This window comes from Hetaerina americana, unplaced genomic scaffold (assembly GCF_022747635.1).
Source record: "Hetaerina americana unplaced genomic scaffold, ioHetAmer1.1.p SCAF_68, whole genome shotgun sequence".
Lineage (NCBI taxonomy): Eukaryota > Metazoa > Arthropoda > Insecta > Odonata > Calopterygidae > Hetaerina > Hetaerina americana.
The window spans coordinates 971,598-993,368 of record NW_027287294.1 but is presented as its reverse complement, the minus strand read 5'-3'; the positions used below and the strand labels follow the sequence as shown (position 1 = coordinate 993,368).

At 44.2% G+C, this 21,771-nt stretch overlaps 1 protein-coding gene across 2 annotated transcripts in view; it reads left to right on the top strand.

Annotated features, from left to right (window-relative positions):
* LOC139696112 (uncharacterized) overlaps positions 1–21,771 on the top strand; it is a 1,156,921-nt gene that overhangs the window by 1,060,008 nt on the left and 75,142 nt on the right. For both annotated transcript variants that reach the window (XM_071594713.1, XM_071594712.1), the window contains one exon: positions 7,501–8,580. In XM_071594713.1, the coding sequence (XP_071450814.1) occupies positions 7,501–8,580 (1,080 nt within the window). The remainder of the gene's footprint in view (positions 1–7,500; positions 8,581–21,771) is intronic.

Here is a 21,771-nt window from a genome sequence, read left to right as displayed (position 1 = left end):
CTCTAAAGGAGAGGAAACGCGTGGAGTGTCGGGATATGGAATTGAGGTGCCTCTCCGATCCCCCCCCCGCCCGAGTTCATATCGATATGGACGGGTAGTTTGCGAGTTTTAGATGAAAATTTTGCAGTTATGATTCCCGGGTTGTTATCTCACCTTGTTACCTAAATGACAGTTATACTTATTAGCCACTTTGACGGGTCTCAAATGGTTATAAATGAGCACCTTAATAAATCTCTCTCTCTCTCCTTAGAGTGCTCGTCGCTGTCCCTCTGTTATATAATATAATTGCCGGCCGAACACTGCCCGCGAAGGGAGGAAGAGTGGTCGTTGTGTGTTTGAGGAGAATGTTCTCGCTGCGGCCGCCTCCCCTGGCACATCCGCCGTCTTTGTCGCCCAAGTCCTCCCACCCCTCTTTCATCCCCCTCGCCTGACACCCACTCCAACCACTTTGGGGGGGGGTTGATTTTTCGGAAGGGTCGACGACGAGGGTGCTGCCGCTCTCTGGTCTTCCATCTCTTTGGGAGGTTGTCTTTATTTTTTACCGAGACACCCACTTTTCCCCTCCCCCTCTCCGACCAAGGAGTATCTCGTTTCCCCCTCCATCCCTGTTCATTGGAGAAGTTTCTTTTATATGGAACACCTCAGGTGGACTTGTTTTTACCGCTGTACCAACCTTATATTATTGCAGTTGTTTAGAATGGTCGTATTTTTATCGCCTCTGCACTGGGCTTCTCCACCTTACGAGGAGAAGAAAGAGAAATGCTTGGTAATATTTTTTATCCTTCGGCGTAATGGCCTCCCCTTTTCTTCTATATGCTTTGCCTATCGTAATAATATCCGTTGGCTGGGTTTCGTCTTCCTAATTCGTAAATATCATGATATATCCATGGGGTAACGTCCTTTTTTTTCATATTTAGTGTGTTTTTGTTCATTAAAATGAACAGCTAGGAAATTCTGGTAAGAAGTATTGGAAGCAAGAGAAATGAAGGTTATGTTGGACGTTTCCGGAATTGAAGAATGGGGAGATGGTGTAGTTAGTATATGGAGTGGGGACGATTTGTGTTGTGTTAGTCAGGGCTGACAACGTTAATACATAGTCGGTAGATTAATCCGAAACACAACTTAAGGGTAGAATGGAGTCCTAATCAAATATGATCCTTACAGGTTTTCCCCTTCGTGGAAGTTTTGTATATCCATATTTTAAATGAAAGAGAATCGTACTTACATTCTGTGGAAAAGCTCGTCTCTTTCTATTAAAAATATTGCCCTAATTAACTGTTTTCTCGTAATTAAAACTGAACTGCCGTAAACATTCGATTCTGCTCTAATATTAAACTAGGCGAGAAGACGTGTATGTATGCCTCATGGTAGTCCTGTTAATAGAGCTGTCGGCTAATGACCAACAGGTTCGGGTTCAAATACGGTGATTCATTTTCGTAGTTCAAGCCTCCTGCTTCGCACAAACTGGATGTTATTTTTTTGGATGCCCATATATTCGTGAGAAACAGCCGGTGGCACAGAGAGAGAGAGAGGAATTGCCTCCAACCCACCCATCCCAACCCTAGTCTGTGAATTTCTCACGCCGGGAGATTTGGACTGAGTTGAACTCTTGCCCTTCGTCAAAACCTTCCTTCTGGTTGATTAATGTGGCGGTGGTTTTCAGAGATGTTCTTGTAAAAAAAATCGTTTCAGTTTTTTCGTAAGGACGTCGGAAAAAGTAGTAGTATGTGGTGTTTTGAGATAAAGAAAATCTTCACTCGAGCGGTGAATCCATCTCTGCCGACCGACCACCTCTCCCCCCCGACGAGTCCCCATTATCGTGGTCACGTCATGTCCATCGCAGGTCCGTGATATACGTGAGCGCCGTGATATATCCCCCGAGGGGCGCCATCCGTGAGCGGACGGCCACGACGCTGATGTGGAATCTCCCGTCGATCTCGACCTCCCCCGATCACGCAAGCCCTCCAAGCAGGTGCGCCCGGTCCTCCTACTGTCGCCTCCGTGGTTATTATTTTTTTTATTAGTACGTGTTCTTTCCTCGCTTCATTTTGTGCCGGAACTACTTTCGGGATAAACCTTGTGCCCCGTTGCTATCATCACACACGAGATGACCGCCGTGTACCTCCTCCCCCATTGGGTTTTCTTTCTAACGGGAGACCCAAGAAATGTATCGTGGAGAAAATGAAAGAGAAACTCCCGGCGGAAGAGAGCTAGCTAGCAGGTCTTAAAGTTACCGCGGATAAAAATGAAAATGCCTTCAGGGGGCCAAGAGTCCTTGGATGAATTTTTGACGGTTAATGTGAAAAGGCTGCAACGAAACGACAACATCTTTTGGAGCGTTACATTTTTTCCTTTTGCGTGCACGCGAGATGGTGATCTGGCAGGAAGGAAAAAGTGAAGGGTGTGGGAAGGGAGGATGATGTTGTGGAGTGGTGTTCGGAGGAGGACGGGAGAGTAGTTGTAGGAGATAGCGAGATTGAAGAAGAATGTTGGCAAAGCGAGATAGAGTGAGGTGACTAAATATGTTGGACGTGAGACTTGAATTCGTGCGTGCGGCTTCAGAATGGTTTAGCTTGGTGTATCACTGTGTTCGGTGGAGAGTTAAAAGTGGATGTTTGAAATAATATCTGTTGAAAGTTCCCCAGAAATACCACGAAGTCGTGTTCTAACGTTCCTTTGTCCGTCGAAAGTCCTTATCCGTTCTTTGGACCATTATTTATTATTATTACTGTTATGTACGGCAGCTGATGTCTGGACTCTGTGAGAGTGTGTGTGTGTGCAGGGCGAGTTTGAGAACTCCAGCGTTGTCATCGCTCGCAAGTTCTGAATGCATATATATATATCCTTCCGCCCAGCAGTGGAGAAATCTCAGAGCCATCTTCCGGTGACCCGCCTCTGGCCGTTCATTATCTCTCCTTGCATTGTCAAGGATTCCATCTCATATCGCCCTCCTTAAGGGCTTTCTCTTTCGCCCTTTCCAGTGCACCCTTCTCTACTCTACCCCCAACCCTGCTCGCTAAATTATTTCGGATTTTCATTATGATAAGAGGCTGTTTTTCTTTTATTTTTTTTCATCCCGACCCTCAAGATACTAGATACTCCCACGCGGCGTTTTCCCTTTCGCGGGAAATATTTCGCATTCGCTGCGTAATCGGACGATCTCCGCCCTGAATTTAAATCGCGTGACTCTCAGCGTGAAGCCATAAGCAGGTACCTCAACGTGCTCTCCCTCCCCCCACCCTAAATACCCCCTGGAGATGTTGGTGTGGGACCGGAGGTTGTTCACTTCCTTCCCTCCTTCCAACTAACCCCCCTCCCCACTACCCAAGTTCCCCGCGGTCCCCCCTCATGAGACATAGAATATCTCAGGTGCAGGTGCGGGACATGGTTGAAAACTCGTACGTTATGGGTGGTAGCGGGGGTAGTTAACCCCTGCTGGCCCGTTTTTTATACTTTCTTGCCCCCACCCCCTCGTCCTTAGTTATACATTTTCATCCCCAAAGAGACACAAACAACTCTTTCCCTCTCTCTCTCTTTCTCCACCCCCAATACTTGCAGGTTTGAAATACTACCTTGATCAAAAAATTCCCGGAATAACCACCGTGTGGCGCTCCCATCGTTCCGATTTGAGTTCTGTTTTTTTTGTTAAATTGGTACATCTGTTGTTGATATTCCCTTTAAATCTTAGTGTCATAACTTGACATTTGCAAAAGTTACGTAGCCAAGAGTACATCTATCTCTGTGTGTGTTGGCGATTTTTTACAATTGCAGAAATGGATTTAAATTTGCAACAACGAACTTGTATTAAATTTTGCGTAAAAAACGGATTTAGTGGCGCACGGACGTTGGAAATGTTGGAAAAGTGTTTCGGCAACGATTCTCTAAAAAAAACGGTCGTTTACCAGTGGCACGAGCGGTTCAGAAGTGGTCGTGAGTCAATCGAAGATGATGAACGCAGTGGCAGACCATCGACATCGAAAGTCGGTGAAAAAATTGATAAAGTAAAAGAAATGTTGGTCAATAACCGCAAATTAACCATCAGAGAAATAGCGGAGGACTTGAACATTGCCTATGGATCCGCCCAAGACATTGTGGTTAATGATTTGGGTTTCCGTCGTGTAGCAGCAAAGTTGGTGCCAAAAGACCTCAATTTCATGCAAAAAAGACACCGTGTTGACGTCGCAAAAGACATGATTTGCGAGGCTGAATCCGATCCCACATTCATCAAAAGGATCATTACTGGAGACGAGACGTGGGTTTATGAGTACGACACGCAATCCAGACATCAGGCAAGTGAATGGCGTTCACCAAATGAGCCGAGACCAAAAAAACCACGTCGTTTTCAGTCAAAAAAGAAGGCAATGCTGACGGTTTTCATGGATTACAACGGTGTAGTGCGTCATGAATTTTTGCCAGAAGGCCAGACAGTAAACAAAGAGTATTATTTGGGCGTTATGAGACGTTTGCGTGAAGCAATTCGCCGAAAGAGACCAGAAATGTGGGCAGAAAACTCGTGGATTTTGCACCATGATAACGCACCGTCGCACAGTGCTATCATTATTCGTAATTTTTTGACGAAAAATGCAACAAATACCATCCAACAGCCACCGAATTCACCTGATTTGGCTCCCTGTGACTTCTTTCTGTTCAATCGAGTTAAAAAACCATTACGGGGAACGCGTTTTAGCAGCCGAGAGGAAGTAATGGAAAAATCGCAGGAAGCACTGATGGACATACCGAAAACCGAATATAAAAAATGTTTCTTATAGTATTAATTTCTGATTGTTCGGGGAAATAATGAGTACTTGTGCTTATCTGTCCTGGAATCTATCTCCCTTATTTTATCTCTAAGGTCTGATCTACCTAAGTAGTGTGGGGCCATTATAATTCCTTTAGTGTCATCGTTAGACACGTTTGTTTCTGAATCTTTCTAAAAGTCTAAGTCTCGCTTGTTCTCTCCGCACTTCAAGTGGTTCCCAGCCTATTCCCCTAAGAGAGCTGTCACTCATGTGTTCTTATGATAACAATTTTTAACGAATCTAGCGGATTTTCTCTGGACTTTATCTAATTCTTTTTGCCAAATTTTCTCCCACGGATCCCCAATAATAGCAGCATATGCCAAATGAGGTCTAACTAGAGCAAAATAACACCTCTCTTTAACTTTCTCATTACATTTCCCCACCACCCGTTTATGAAGCCGAGTTTCTTTAAAGCTGATCCGTATAGTGCCCTGATATGTGCTCCCAATGAAAGGCGTGGTGTTAGAACAACCCCTACATATTTAACTTGATTGGCCGTAGTCAGTACTGAACCCTCTATTTCGTAGTTTATATCCTGTTCGCCGCTTTCATCTTTGTTCCAAAATTTCAAAACTGTGCATTATCTATATTAAGTGTTAATCCCCATTTATTGTACCATTCCGAGATTGTCTAAGTCTCTTGAGAGTAGCTCGCGATCTACTTGGCACCTTATTTCCCTGAGTAATATTTCATCATCTCTCACTAATTCGTCCAACCAAGGATGGAAATATATGGAATTTAAAATCGGAAACATCGTCTTAGTTTCTCTTACGTAGTTTTCATTTTATTAGTTTTGGTTTGCGCCTTAATGTTTCACTGTTCATATCTTCGATTTCGTACCCGGAAAAGGTGTTTCCTCCCACCACTCCTAGTGAAGAATTCCTGTATTGATTGAGTCACTGTCTCGTATGTTTCCTTCCTTCTCAATGTTATTGGTACCTTTTGCTTGCCTTCCATGTAAGAATAGGCGCATCAGAAACGTATTTTTATCTATTCGTTGTCCCCTCTAAAATCGATAGTTTAACTTGAGTAAATTCTATGGTACTCGACTCAACCTTATGGAACTTCATGATCAAATTTGAACCAATGCAAAGTTTTCTAGTTCCATTGAATTTCAGTGGAACACAAATTTCAGCAAAACTCTGTGAAATTTTCGGAATTTTATTTTTCAAATTTCAATTTACCGTAGTATTATTATGCCGTCGATTTCTTGTCTCAGTGCGTCACGAGAAATGAAAATTCAAGTCGAATTTTGTGTGGGCACTGGCTCGAATAGTAGCAATCCAACGATCTAACAAATGACTTGTCAAATGTTTTAGTTAAGTCTGTCGTAAAATTATCAATGGAAGAGTGCGGAAAAAATTTTCACCCTCTGCGATTTTGTCAGTTTCTGAAGAAGGGCTTTTGTTTGTTAGTCTTGATATTTTATTTAATAAGGTCCGATGCAAAATTATCATTTAGTTCTTGCAAGATATGCTACTACACTAGCCATTAATGTTTGATAATTCGATACTGAATATCCAAATCGTGCCACCCGAAAGGTAGGCAGGGCAGTGAGGCTTCAACTTAACAGTAATTGGGATCCTAAGGAAATAGAATTTTGTGTGCCATTTAATATGTGTAGTGTTCGACGACTGGGTAAGGTTGTTGAAGAGTGTAAAGTTTGTAAGTGGGAAAAAGGTTATCGATTAGAAACATTTGTTTCATTTCAGTGTATATGTTGTATCAGCTGTAAAATAAAAATCCAGTGGTCTTTCTAGGCCGTGTACTTCTTCAGTACAAATCGTTTCGCTCTCGATCCGGTCAGTGATCGTGGTGAACAGTACTTTCGTCAATATTAAAATGTGGGGAAAAATATCTGACACTCCCCGGCAAATGGCATTACTGAAACCGTCTCGGGTTTTCCACAAGACGTGGTCCTCCATCTTTGCAGACCTTTCGATGAACGTCTTGCTAATCATTCACAAAACAACAAAAATGGAGCCAAGGGTTTCTTATGGAAACAACTCTTCTTGTTTTAAAGTTGCCCTGAATAATGCTTCCAACGATTTCGATGAACGACGCAATTTCCTTCGGGGCATTGCCCTGATGACGATGTAGCAGTTCATCGAAACGTCGGGGAGACTGAGGGCTTCAACACAGTGTTACCCCAGGTTTCAACAAGCTAAATACTAACAAATTGAGTAGCTTCGGGCGTGATGTATGGGAAGTCGAACATAAAAACTGATCTTTGGTGAATAATGATTTGATAAGTAATTAGCACTTTTCTACCGAGTGGAAAAGAGCTACGATCAGTAATTCAAGCTAAATACTCTTTTTCTCTTTTTTTTTAAACAAGGCGCCCGTTTGATAGTAAAAATAGCGCTGATAAATGCGTAATGGTATGGTTAATGTATTTAATACGCTTTCTTGCGTATCGGCGAAGGGATTTAAAGGTCGGAAGTGACGTCCGTAATATAATTACGGGCCTTATATATAGGGATGTCGAACCCTGTAACGCAGAGGCCCCATCATTTGCCGGTTGAAGCCAGATCCACCAGGGGAAATGCTCGTGCCCTCATCCCATACCCGTGCCACGTCCCGCACCCTTATTCCTGGCACATTATATGTATCTGTATTAATCGTGTGCTCATCTTTTTTGTCCCTTTCCCCGTACGAAACAGTTGAGTTAACCTCAGCCCCATTTCTTTTTCCTCTGCAGAGAACCACGCCGATCTCAGCAAGCTCCTGGTGACCTTGGCTAAGAGTCGTGCCTCCAACGACAACATCTCCGTGGTTGTGGTGCTTCTGTCGTCCGTGGAGGACATCCTCGCGTCCGCTCCCCCACCGGTCTCCCCCGAATCAGTAGCGGCCAACGAGCAGCAGGAGGAGGAGGACCCCTGCACCTCGGAGGCCACACCCGCGGATGGCCTTGCGCCCGACGGCGCCCCGCCCCCTTGCCACTCGCTAGTGAACGGCGCCATCATGGACGTGGAGGCCGCCACGGCCGCCGCCGACCCTTCGTCGAACCCTTTCGCGACCCCCTTCAAAATCCCCGCTCCGGGCCCTGAATCCCCCGACCACATGGACCACGCCATCTCTCCCGTCGCGCCGCCGGACCAGAACAATCACCACCATCACCACGCCGACGAAGACGACGAAGACGGGCTCGTCTTGGACTACCAGCACCATCACAACGGACACGGCGACATCATGACCTCGTCCTTCTACGGCAACGGGGGCGCCAACGGCGAGGACGCCCGTCACCTCTTCGGTGACCCCGCTGACCTGGGTCCGGAGACGGACGTGGACCGCCTAGATGACGACGGTATGATCATGGACGTGGGACAAGCGGCCGAGGAGGAGTACAAGGCGAGGGCCCTCGAGTTTGGAGTCGAGGACGGCCTGGGAGAGGGGGCCCATCATCACCACCGCATCTTAATGCAACACCACTACACCAAGGAGGATGATGACCTCCTGGGCGGGGGCGACTACACCGACGAACTCCCTCAGCAGCACGAGCGAGTGTTGCAGATCGAAGACCGCCCCGTGCCGGTCAACCCCTTCGCGGTGGGGGGCGATGAAGACTGGTTGCGCGGGAAGTACGGTGAGGATGAGGGCCGGGAGGAAGTGGGAGCGGCGATGGAAGGGGAGGGGGTAGCCGTCGCGCCTTCGCAGTTCGAGGAGGAGACGTCTACGCGGCAGCACTACATGGGTGTGGACCGCCAGGGAGTGGAGGGGATGACGACGGAGCAGCAGAGTCTCCATCTGACGACCGCACAGGAGGAGGAGGAGGTGGAAGGTGAGCGAACTTGGGTCTTAATCCGCCGGGCGGCGCCTCGGTCGCGGCCATCTGTTGCGATATCGCATCCCCCCCTTTCTCTCTCTCTGCCATTTCATTCGCCCTCTCGTTGCCAGGAGGGCGTGAATGTTTGCCGTATGAATTCTCTTTGGGAGGGGATGGTTCCGCGTGGGACTGACAGGGAGAGAGAGATAGAGGGTAGTAGTAAGTGTAGAAAATAGATAGAGCCATCTCCGGCAATGCTTCTGCCGCGCCGGGCATTGATGAGGGTGCAAAAACCCCTCTTCCCCTACCCCCCATGCTCTCTCTCCCCCTTTCTCTGTCTGGTCGTCTTTTTTTTGTCTCCCTACCCCATCTGACCGTGTGTGCCTTTTGTGCTCGGCTAATGGGTCGAATATTTTCGCGTTTTCAGCGTCGGGAGTGGAGTGGGTGTGGTGGGGGGGATGATATATTAATCGGACGGTTCATGAGCGTTAATGGCAGTCGGAAGCACGGCCGTAGTAGTGCCTGATGAATCGCTTTAATTCAACCCCCCACATCATTCTTTTTTTTAGAATTGCACGCCCCATAGTTTCGGCGATCAAGTCCCGTTCGGTTTTTGTTTTAATCCTTAGGCATTACACGTGTCGGGGGATGCGTTCGCTTTGGCGTGCCTGCTTCCCTTGCTGAATCAACGGCGACTAATGAGTCGTGTTCGATAGTTTCCAATGGCTGAACTAACGCGTGTAATGATTTGAACCATTCATCATTTTTTTGGCGATCGTGATTAAATCCTATACAAGAGCTGCTAAACGGTGAAAGAGTTATCGTTGCCGTTCAAAATGCCATGTGCTTTAATGACAAATTTCGGTTATCGGATCAATATTTTCGTGATTACATCAATATAAAGCCGTTCGCCGTCGCGGTCGCAAGGATTTCAAGATTTTAGCTGTGTTTATTTTTGGAATCCAATTTGACCCGATTCTCAGCAACTCGCAAGTAAAAAAAAAAAGATACTTTAGAGTAATTAAAAGGTTGAAGGTTGTTATTTGATGGTCTGTTATCCGAATGTTGTTACGTATTTCATTTTATAATCTACCGAATCATACCAGGTTTCATGTTAATCGTCTTTTGATATCCGTTGACAGATTTCCTCTTCTCTAATTAGCGTAGAGTGAACATGAGGATGCAAAAGGGAGGGAGAGGGTAATTATTAAGTTGAAACGCGCTCTGAGATGTTAAGGTAATAACCTCTAGAACCTCAACTATTTTCGTAAATGAGTCTTTTTCTTTAGTCGTATGTTCCTGCGAACTGGGCGATGCTAGGTTCGTGTGCTGAAATCAGAATGCCGGAATAATTAGGCCCTCGGAATATTGATCTTAAAACGTTCCGCAAATTAGCCGGTCTTTTGTTTCATAGGATCTTTTGAACGCGAAAATTGAACTGAATTACGAGATCTTGTCCTCGACTGGAGTTTCATGATAGGTTTAGTCTGTCGTTATATGACCTTACTCTAGGGAGTTAAAAAAATATACGTAATGCTAATTGAGTATTTTTTAAGATCAGGTTGGACTTCGAAAAAAGTTTCTTTGAATGTAATCCCGGTCAAAACACTTGCTCGTTTCTCATCACATTTCAAATGTCGAAGACTTGATCTCACTTCAAGGGTCGAAATAACAGTAGGGAAATATGAAAAAACAAACATTCAAGAGTAATTTTGTCATTGGAAAATGGCCTTCCGGTCAAATGGAGAGCTTTCCAGTTCAGAAGACTTTCCCAACTTTTGACCTGAGGAAACCCCGATCACGTTAGTGCAACGCAGCGTAACTGTGCTAGCAAACTTGAGTGCACGCTCGCTGACCTGGTGGTCGAAGACGTCTTGTCTTGGGTGAGACCTGTCGGGAAGACGCGTTTTAGGAGTTATGGGGCCCGTTTGGGGGGGGGGGGCGTCACTCGCGGTGGTAGGCAGAGAGAAGCCGATGATCGGATAACCAGACGTGCTTGACTAGGTTCCACGGGTGACGCACTGTTGGAATGCACACACACACACACACCCCAGGGACATATGGCATTTCAACCTCTCTCATAAAACAAATAAAGCATCGGGTGGATGACATCACGTCGCTCTTGTCATCGGTGCGGTGTGTGTGTATGTGTGTGTGTATATATATATATAATATATGTATATGTATATATATATGTATATATATATGTATGTATATGTATAACCATAAACAATTAACCTTTTCGCCTTCAACATTTGACCTCGATCAACTTCCAGAGGCAGCATTTTTGCTTTTTTTCACGAAATCTGCAGAAACCGCTGTTGGAATTAAGTAAGAATAATTGTCGATGTTTTTTAAATAAAATATCACTCGAGCCGTAGGGACCTTGGTGTTGATAAGATGCTAATTTACTGGCCAGTCTCTCTTTCCTTGCCCGCCGTTCGAGTTGTCCTTCGGTTTTAAGGAATGATGGGCTGTGCCAACTTTAGCGAACGGCTTATTTCAAATGAATACGACCGGCATAGCACCTAATCTTCACCTTTAAAGAGAGCTTTATAACGGAATAGAGACATTGCATGGCGTTATTCCCTTGACGGAATATATATAAAATACTTGGACAAATTAATTTTGAACGCGGGCGCGTTCAATTCTTTTGGGGATCGTAACGGTTTCCGTCGATACAATTTAAATAAAACGTATGGATCCGTTAAAAAACGAATTAGAATCTATAAGATGGCGAGTTCGGTAGCTTACGCTGGAAATGGACTTGACGATAGATTAGTTTCTTAGGTCGTATTATACGATCTTTTCTTGATTGTAATTACACCGAAACTTTTGTTGTAGTTACATAAATAATGAATTGAATCATAAAATTGCGCTGTGTAAAATACCTCTCCTGCGACATTGCTGAATACAAAGTCACCAATTGTTTTTCCGTACTTCAAGGCTAACAAATATGTCAAATTGACAATTGACGAATGATATATTATTCTCTAAATTTTATTTTCATTCGGATTATTCTTCAAACCAATCGATTGGTAAACCTCATGTGGAAAACATTTTTGTAATTGTATTTTGAAATATTTTTTTTTCGAGAGATAACTACTTGAAAACGTATTGCCAAGTTTGATTGCACCACTGCTAATCGTACATCTATTTTTCTTCATTTCGAGTCGCTACCTCCCTTAAAAATAGGGCGAGAAATGCGCATTCACCTCTTGAAGTGGCCCTCACAAAGCTTCAGGCAGTCTTCATGAAATACTCTTTGACAGTTATTGTTTTGACATCGCGATCTGTTGGCAAGAAATTAATAAAATTTTATTAAAAACTTTATTTTATTTTAAATTTAAAACTTTCCGCGAAGTATAAGGTCGCTGAGTGTTAAGAATCATAATCACGTCCGCACACGTAATACTGATCCCTCGAGGCGCCATTTTTTGTGACCTGGGTTTTGAAAACATAAGATTTTAAAAATTTTGTCAAGAATGATCGTAAAGAAATTAAAAATAGCGTCGTTGATTCTTCACAAAGTCAAAGGCGTATGATATAACGGGACCATGGTATTTAATAAACGTTGGATCAAAATCCTGCTTTGTTGTTATCACTAGAATGGCGAGTTTAAGACGTATGTTAGCATCGGCCATTGCGGGAATCTATTTCTCTTCATTTATTAAGTTGGCATATTATCTGTCGTTATGGTGTGCTCACTCTGTCAGGAATGAAACGGAGTGCCTCACATCTACATTGCACTGCCTGTTATCATATTATACATCTACATCTACTTAATACCCCGCAAGCCGCCGCAAGGGCGTGTGGCGGGGGGTGCTAGGACACCACTCATAATTTAGAAAAGAAAAAGAAAAAAAAACAGCATGCAATAACGACAAAATCATATATATAAAAAAAAAACATGGCATACATTCATGCATGAACACTTACACCCCACACACATGCAAACACTCAATCTACATCTTACATACACATGCACCTGAAAGTATACCTAACAGCTTTGCAGTGTTTAATTTTGTTCCGACTTGTAAATTCAACGTTTTTAATATTTCTAAAGTGACTTCGGTTTCTTGCTATTATGATTTCTGATTGTTCGGGGAAAGAATGAGTATTTGTACCTATCTGTCTTGGAATCTATCTCCCTTAGTTTATCTTTATTATAGTTATCCTGACGTGTATTCCTCAATGCTCGGGAGGCCCACACCATAATTTCTCAAATTTCCCTCTAATACTTAGCGCCTTGCAACCACCAGAGCACAGTAATCAAACCGGAGGTCGGCTTGATAGGTGAGGGTCGAGCCCACCTTTTGCTAAGCACAACTGTTTGTGAAATACACATCTCAGGGTGATTAAGGGGAGCTGTTCCTTACGTGTGTCACCTATGTTTTCCGAGGAAGATATAGTACCCAAAAAATCTCACAGCTTGGGTGGAGCCGAGTGTGCCCTGAGAGGCGTGCCTGGGAATCGATCCAGGGCCTTCCGGTCAGTAGGCCATTGCTCTACAATTTGGACTACCGAGTCCCTTCTTTTTTGCGATCATTTTTTTTTAAATACATCAGATAAGACCAGAATGCAAATTATTTTTTCTCCGATAGACCCCAAACCTTTTATCGGCAGTGTGGACAAACTTATCTGAAAGAACGCTGCGGTTCTCGTGTATATTTGCGAGCCATTTCACAGTAATAAATTCCTTCTCTCCGGAATTTTGAACGCACTGTTTATAGAAACCCTTCCCGCACAAGTTAACGCTATGTCACTTGTGTGTGTGTGTGTGCCCCGAGCGGACGGAATGAATACAGAGCGCTCTGCTGGAGAGTTGACGGCGGCTAGGGAGCTTTAAACGAGTATGTTTTTCCGATAGCATCTCCCAGCATTATTCATTCCACTCAGAGGTAATTCAGATACAGATACGCTATTTGGTTACGTGAGTCAGTTACTTATTTCAGTGAATTATTTCATCCGGCAGAATTACTCGTGAACTCAAATTGGGAAATATATGTACCAACAGAAATAGTTTCACAAATATACGTAAACGGAAAAAAAGGTCGCAATTTTGTGTTCCTCCGTAGGGAATATCGTGTTCGCTGCATTCTTCACGTCCCAGATTTAAATTCACCATAACAAGAATCCAGAAGTGCGAGAGAAGAGTGAGAATTTCAATGGAATTAGTGTAATCCTAATTTAAATCGATCGTGAAGTTTACTGTCAATGAAATTCCATGGGCAATGATCCAACCGAGTGTGCTATTTGGAATCATTCATATTTGGGAGTCACCTCTTTAAGTGTCGTATTTTGCTTCATGAACAATGAAAATACCTTCTTAAGATATCTGAATGTGCCAAGAAGTTCGATTTTATTTTGATGTCAAGATTTCAAAAGAGTCGCATGTCTCTCCTGTTCTACATACAGCTTGGTCTAAGAGTTTGTTCTTCTGCCCCGACAGTCGAGTTTATATTTAAAATGCGGCTGGCCGAATTTATTCGTAAATTTTTTCTTGGAATGTGAAAAATTTTGTGAAAACAACTAGCGGCCGCGATTCCGTTTAAAATATTCCTGAACTAATTGGACAACCCCCGAAATTTCAGTGTAGCAAATAGCTAAAGTTTTTTTCTCCTTGGAGATTGTCTATTCTTATACTCTGAAAAAATAATTCCCAATGAGGTCCTCTTTTTAAGATTACTAATTAGTGAATGATTTGCTTGTACAGGTATAAAAACCACACACTTAAGTGTCTGTTTCCACGAGGACTCGGTTTGTCTGCCTAATAGGAATGATATATCGATCGGGTTTAAAAAGGAAAAAAAAATATATATCCAGGGGTTCGAATAAAAACCCTGTCCCGTTTAACACTTCAGCCGGTTCCCGTCGAAGGTCAGGTGTGCGCGCTCGGTCCGTAGGTAAACTATCGCCTTTGTTACGCGTTTAGACGCAGAGGAATTTCCATTGTTGAGGCAGCTCATACCCCCACCCCCTGCCACACACCCCCACCTCCCCTCTGCTCCCCCCACCCCCTAATACCACCCGTTTTTCTCTCGAGCGTGGAAAAAAGAGATGTAAAAAAAAATAGTGTACTCCCTTTTATCTCGTTGGCCACTTCCTGAGAAGAACTCTTCGGGGGTCGTGAGGGAATGCGGGGGACGGTTTCGTGCCTGCCCACCCCCGGTCGTTAACCAGAGCCGACGGAATATCCCCCATTGCGAGGGGAGAACCACCCCAAAGAGACCAACCGCCCCCCCCTCCCTCTTCCCCGATATCAACCCCATCCCCTCCCTTCTCTCTCTCTAAACTCTATCTCTCTCTACCGCACCCCCCACACCACCCTAATGCCATCTCCCCCTGTGAAGTGGTATAGTCTTACTCTCTCTCTGTATTATCTCCTTCCCCCCCCCGCCCAACCATTCCTCTCTTTTCCCCACTGCGAGTGTTCCGTTTGTGCTATTCGGGGCTTTTTTTCAGGGTTTTGTTTTTCAGTGGGTAGCGATGGGTGGGTTGGTTGGTTGGTTGCGGGCGGCAGGGGATATGGGAGGGTGTGGTCTCTAAGGGGATGAAGGAATGGAAGTGGTTTGTGGTTTTTAGGCTTGTGTATGCAAGTATTTGGGGTGGGGGGTTGTTTTCTATGCGCTTGGAAATGGTTTGCCTCTATGAGTATGACGAAGGTTTTTGTCCGTATTCAGAGAGAGAGAGAGAGAGAGAAGGTTTTGCACTGTGTGTGCTGGGTTTCCGCGTATTTTTTTACAGGCAGGGTGACGGTGGCACATAAATAGGTTTATATTTTTGTATATTTGTGTGTTTGCAATGTTTGGTACCTGTTTGCGAATGGAATGTTCGATTCTTTTTGTGTAGGGAGTGCCTATTATTAATATATATATATATATATATATATATATATATATATATATATATATATATATATATATATATATATATATATTATCACATAGAACAAGATAATAAGGAAAAGGGATAGGAACAAATATATCAAGGACGAACACATTGGAGGCGGGGAAGGCGGAATCAGGCAAATCACGAGTGTAAAAATATGTCCTAGACCGGGACTTGAACTCCGGATTATACACACATAAATATCAAACTTATGTGAAAGTTAAACGGATGTGAATAATAATATATGCGAAGTTAACGCTAGCGAACAGAAACACACAAAAAAAAGAAACTCACCCTCAAGGAAGAGAGGGAAGGAAGCTTCCTTCCTTCTCTTGGTGGATTGACCGCCGAAAATTTGAAAACGTGAGTTTCTTATCTTGGTTTTTGTGTTTTTGTTCGATAGTGCTAACTTCATATACATATACGTAACACATGTGCTTCATTTCACTCCTGGGCTACAAAGAGGGCGTCGCAGCTCAGAATTTGTACTGCGTTTGTCATCTTTTTTTAAGTTTTTGGAACATCTACAAGCGATCTTGTGCGCAGGGAGAACACCGGAAGAGGTAGGTAGGCTAACCATAGTAATACTCACATTAGGCATCGATAAAAACTTGCTGGGAGAATCTGCGTCTATTAATCAGAGAATTCCCATGTTGCCCGCGGTTAAGGGAATTGACGGGTGGCCTTGGTGTACTATTAATTTTTTTTATTCCATCGGAGAGAGGTTAGTACTCTGGAAAGTTGAGACGCGAAGGGAGTGGGATGTTCTTTTTGCGTGTCTGGTGTGCGTGTTCATACTATCATGGGATATGTATGTCAAATTGGGTTGTGGGGATACGGATGGTGGTGGGGAGGGAGATTGGTTCTGGTCTCTTTGCGATGTAAGGGGAGGGGGGAGAGGCCCAGGGGGAGAAGGAAGGATAAAGGCATGTCGATAGGGAAGGGGAGAAAGAATCGATATGTGTTGAGCGCGTGCGTGGGTAATGGGGCGAGAGGGATGGAAATAGGGAAGAGGGGATGCTATGGGGGGATTGGGCTGGGAGAAGGAATGCGTGTGTGGTGCAGCTTGGAGGGTGGCGAGGGTGCTTCCTCCGCCCCCGCAATCGGAAACGCAGTCGGAGGGAGGTATTGGGGGATCTTGACGGTGTCGTCGTCTGGAGTGGCATTTGGGCGGATGGAAAGGAGGCATTCTCTCTCGTGGCCGTGGACAGAAATAGCATCTTCATTCCTCCTCCCCACCCACCCCCCACACCGCACGGTCTGCCCCTCTCCCACCCTCCATCAGTCCACGACGGAAGTGTGGGGAAGTTTACTAGAGATGGGAGATTTCAAAACGACGGCTCTCTCGACCTGGTGCGTCTTTTTCGTGGTTAAGGATCGGATCCCCGCGTAGCTGACCCTCAGGGACGACGGGAGGAGGCGGTGACAGCAGGCCCTTGGTAGTAGATGCGTCGATAAGGGCCGATCTCTCCGGAAACATCGGATGAGAGAAGAGAAGCGTGTGTTTCGAGCGCTTTCTTAAGTGATGCCGCCCAGATTTCCACGTGACTGGAATAATTCATTGTGGCAGTCGAGTCGGAAGGAAATTAGTCAACGACTGCTGAAGTAATTTCGAACATTGCGCACGCTTTTACAGTTACGCTGTCGTTATCTGTGGGCACCAACCAGGTAGTGTCGGATTCAAATCTTTAGAACACTCCAATCCGAAATAGAATCGGGACGATTGCCTGGAAATTTGAGTTGGGGGGTGGGAACAGAATGGTGGTGTAGAGAAAGGCACTTTTCCTCTTCCTCTTTTAGTTGAAAAAATAGCATATTTGGCTCATTATTGTGTTTATTAAAGGGTGAGGCTCTTCAATTTTCTGTCTAAGTCAACCTTAGGGTTTTTTCATTTAATAATTTAGTGCCCAATATTATTGGTAGTTATCTACCGTTGAAGTTAAGACTACTAATACATGCTAATAAACCACTGATCTACTTTGCATATCTTAGCTTCGTCTAACAACGGCACAACTTGACACTTCAGACTATATTTAACTCTTATGTTTGATTCCGTATCTTCTATCTCCCTTCATTCTGTCCAACATTCCTTTTTTATACTCCCCCACATCGATTGCCAAACGCCCTGATCTCTGGCGCAGTCTTCAACATCCCGTTGAAATCAGATCCACTTTCCCTGTCTTCTTTGGGTTCATCTGCGTCTACATGCAACCCCGCAAACAGTCGCAAGGGCGTGTGGCGGGGGGTGTCGTGTCCTCAGCAATGTTACCCCTCCTCCATTACATCCACATTCACATGGCACCCCAAGATATGTACGAAAGAGTACGAGAAAAGGGGGCGACCGGACGCCATTCCTGCAAAATTCTTTAACCACGTCACGGCTACAGCACTGTTAGTAACTACTGATCTGACTACACTGAGAAGATAAATAAGGAAACCCATAAAAAATGGCGGGCTTATATGCAGCGCATAGTTATTTGGAAAAGCAGACATTTCCTTGATGTTGGCTTAATATGTACAAGCCGTCATTTTATGATAACCAGTTTTTTATGTTTGAGCAAAGATTGATTTTAGCAAAAATGTGGGATCAATTGGGTGGTGTCATCGGCCACCGTGTGGGTCATTAACGCGTAACTGTCAACACCATGTTTAGTTTCTCTATCCTCTCTATATACTTTCCGTGTTTCATGTAATACGGTAAATAATCCATCGGCAATCCTAATCAGTTTACGGCACGGGGAAGGGTTTATCGGAATGCGAACGGATTAGCTTAAGGAGATAAATCAATATCATGTTCTGTCACACCTAAGATTTGCGCTGTGTCGATCTTAGTGTTATTGGCAGAAATACGGAATTCACGAGACGAGAAAGAACTGGACGAAGAGTCGGATTGATTGGCGTTTGTCGTAGTTCTTTCTGCAAACGTATCCCAATATGTAATCGAACTATAATCGAAGTACTCCCGAGGCCCTCTTTCGATATCTCCTCCGCCTCCAACCCCCCGCCACCCCACCAGCCCCCTGCCGTTACTCTCCGTCGCAAGCCATTACCATGTCAAAAACCAAAGCCATCCATTCGTTCCCATTTGCTAAGTGTTTTGACGGGAGCAGCAGGGTCGTATCACTTGCAGCTGCTTCCCCTTTCCCTGTGCAGGATTTTCCTGTCTCAGGACGTGGGACGTAAACATCATCCCCCACCCTCCCCCGGTGGACGAGGAGAAAACCCCTTTCTGCGTTTACCAGCATACGGGGAACGACTCGCGAATGCCCCCTGGCGGCCCCGACCTGCCTTTTTTTACCTTCACTCTCTCGGTGTTCTGGCCATTTCAAGGATTAAGCTCATTGGTTCATCTACATTGATACGCGGAAAGGTGTGTGGCAAGCGTTGCTTTCATCCTAGTCATGCAAGGACTGTGGTCGTGTACCGAATATGAATGAATGATTGGTCATTATGAGAAGAACACGTAAAAAACATTTCTATTTAATAAGCCATTGAGAAATAGCGAGTTTAAGATAGTCGCAGAAGACACCAAAACCGATTAGAAAATATATCACGCATATAAATAAGGTTAGCCATGTCAATAAAAATGCAGTTTGATAAGCAAAGAAAAAAAGACTCAAATGCGTAAGGAAGGAAAAAACAAACAAAAAATATCGATGTCCTTTGGAAACGAATAATTAGTTATAATTTCTACCTGGAACTTTCTTTGACTCTTAAAGAGGTCGGTGGTAAAAATCGTCGAATGGTTGCCAACACTGCGAAACTCGTGAATCGAAGAGAATAATAAAACCGTGTGACCAGTGTCAATACCCGTTGGCACCCTGTCTTGGCAATTCTGCCGAACCAAGGGTTATAGCTATACATTAATATTTGGGAGTGCGCTTGATTTATTTTCAACGCGATTCGTTTTTCTCTTTCAATCTACAGTCGAGACGCCGTGGTGCATTGTTCAAACGTGAGAAATGCTAATTAACATTGTCCATCACGAGTGCAATTTTTCACCAGACATCACTGCAAAATTAAACTAAAGACAGAAGTTGATGTGGTTGCATAACGCTTCCCATCCTCTTGTCCCACTTCCTCTGGTCACGTCATTAGCGCAAACGCACGATGATAGTTTTGCCATTTTGCGTATTTAAAAAAATGAATCTTGGAACTTGGTGACATTATTGGGGGAAAATTTATTTTCATGGCAAATTTCTAGACCCCAAATAAAGCACAGCAACGCAGCTTTTACATTATATTTAGTGTGTTTGTGCAGTCACGTATCAAAACGTAGCAGATTTTACGTGTAGTATTAATTAAAAACATAATCCGATATGTTGATTAGTAGTTTGATGTGGGGAGAGTGATTTTTTGCAGCGCAGAGCATGGTCGTTAAATTAGGATGGTAGGCGTGGATTGGATTCTTTTGAAATGTGATTGTGGAGATGGATGGATTCAGGGAATGAAAATATTGCTAGCAAGTCGTGCTGGGGTGGGAGAGAGAATTGTTTGGAGAAATCAAAGTTTGGCAGGAAAGATGGATGCTGTGAGTTTTGATTGGCAATGGGATGTTGAAGACTGTGATAGAGGGGAGAATGTTGGGCAAGCGAAGAAGGGATAGGAATGGGATAGGTATACGTTGGACGGAATGAAGGTAGGGAGGAAGTATGCGGAATTGAAGAGTTGCTTATTTGTTGTGTCGGTTGTTTAGTAGTTTTGTTAGTGACTGAGGCAAGTGAATGTACCGTTTGAAAGGCTATGTTCTACCAAAACCCTCCATAAATGGTAGATTTACGAATACGCTATTATCATTATAATCGGTAGCCTACGGTCAAGGTGGGATTTGAATGGATACCAGATACCAAATGGTTTCGCGACAATTTCCTTTTTTCTCCTAACAACGCAGAATTATCTCTCTTCCTCCTCCATACATGGCATCTCCTCATTTGTTTTCCCTTCTGTCCATTTCACCTTCTCCATCCTTCTCCAAACCCACATTCCGAAAGACTCAAATCCACGCCTATCATCCTACTTCAATGACCCATGTTTCCCCGCCGTTAGTAACTACGCTCCATATAACATTCCAACGAGTGTTTTCTTAACCTTCTTACTCAACGTCCTTGTCATCAAATCCTTCCTTACTTGTGAAAGCTTTCTTGCCTGACTCAATTCTCCTTATATCCGTTCTACTTCGACCATTTTGCTCCAAAACACTTCCGAGTTATGTAAACCGTTCCACCTGCTCTAGTTTTTGCCCTCCTATTGTAACATACCCGTAATACTAATTATTATAACTCATAGGCCTTAGTCAGTGAATTTTAGTACTGCTATAGTCTGTGGGTAATGTTTTTACTAATTTCATTGATCCAGGAACAAGGATTCGATGACTTTTTTGCACCACCTCTCTCTCTGTGTATTTCTCCATTTCTTGGGGCAAGGGATTTCTCCCCAGATCGTATGGTTTCTACCTTGTTTTTTAGAACACGCCCCAATTAAAACAACCACGACCCTTCTTCCCCTACCTGATGATTCCAAATGCGTCGTCTGAAGCCCGCCTTCCCCGCCCGCGGCAAGTCACCTTGTCTCTCCGGAGACAGATCGGTCAATGAGGCTCCGCCGTCATGCTGAGCACTTAACCCGCTTGTCGTCCTCCTCATCGCTGGAGAGGACTAATGGACTATCCACCACCACCCCCCGCCCCCATAACCCACCCACCCATACACGCCCTCCCCCCCACTGAGAGGACACGCGTCGACCTTTGATGCAATCCACGTGAGCGGGGTGTCTCCGGCGCATCCGGCGAGCCCAGCGCCGGGGCTCGGACGAGATGACGCAACCCCACTCCACCCTCTCCCTCCCTTCCCCCACCACCCCCCCCCCCCCCGTCCCACATCGCTTGCCAGACGAAAATAAAAAGTGACTTGCTCCCATTGCCTGAGAGGTGGTGTTCTCATCCTAGGGCATTGATGCATAAGTTGTGAGGTAACGGTAATTAAGGGGTAAAGAGTAATTAAGAACGGAACTAATGGTTTTTTTAAGAAAATGTTTAATTCAAAAATGAATATTTTATTTCGTTTTAATACTCCCCGTCTGGGACATATTCCTCAAGGGCGCAAGTCCGTGCACCTATACCTATCCTCGCGTAAACAAACTCGTGTGAGTAGTGTTTAATTATTATATAAAATTGTTTTAGACCAATTAGGTGTGTTTATCCGTGTGTATATGATATGAATACACACATATATATATATATATATATATATATATATATATATATATATATATATATATATATATATATATATATATATATATATATACACACACACA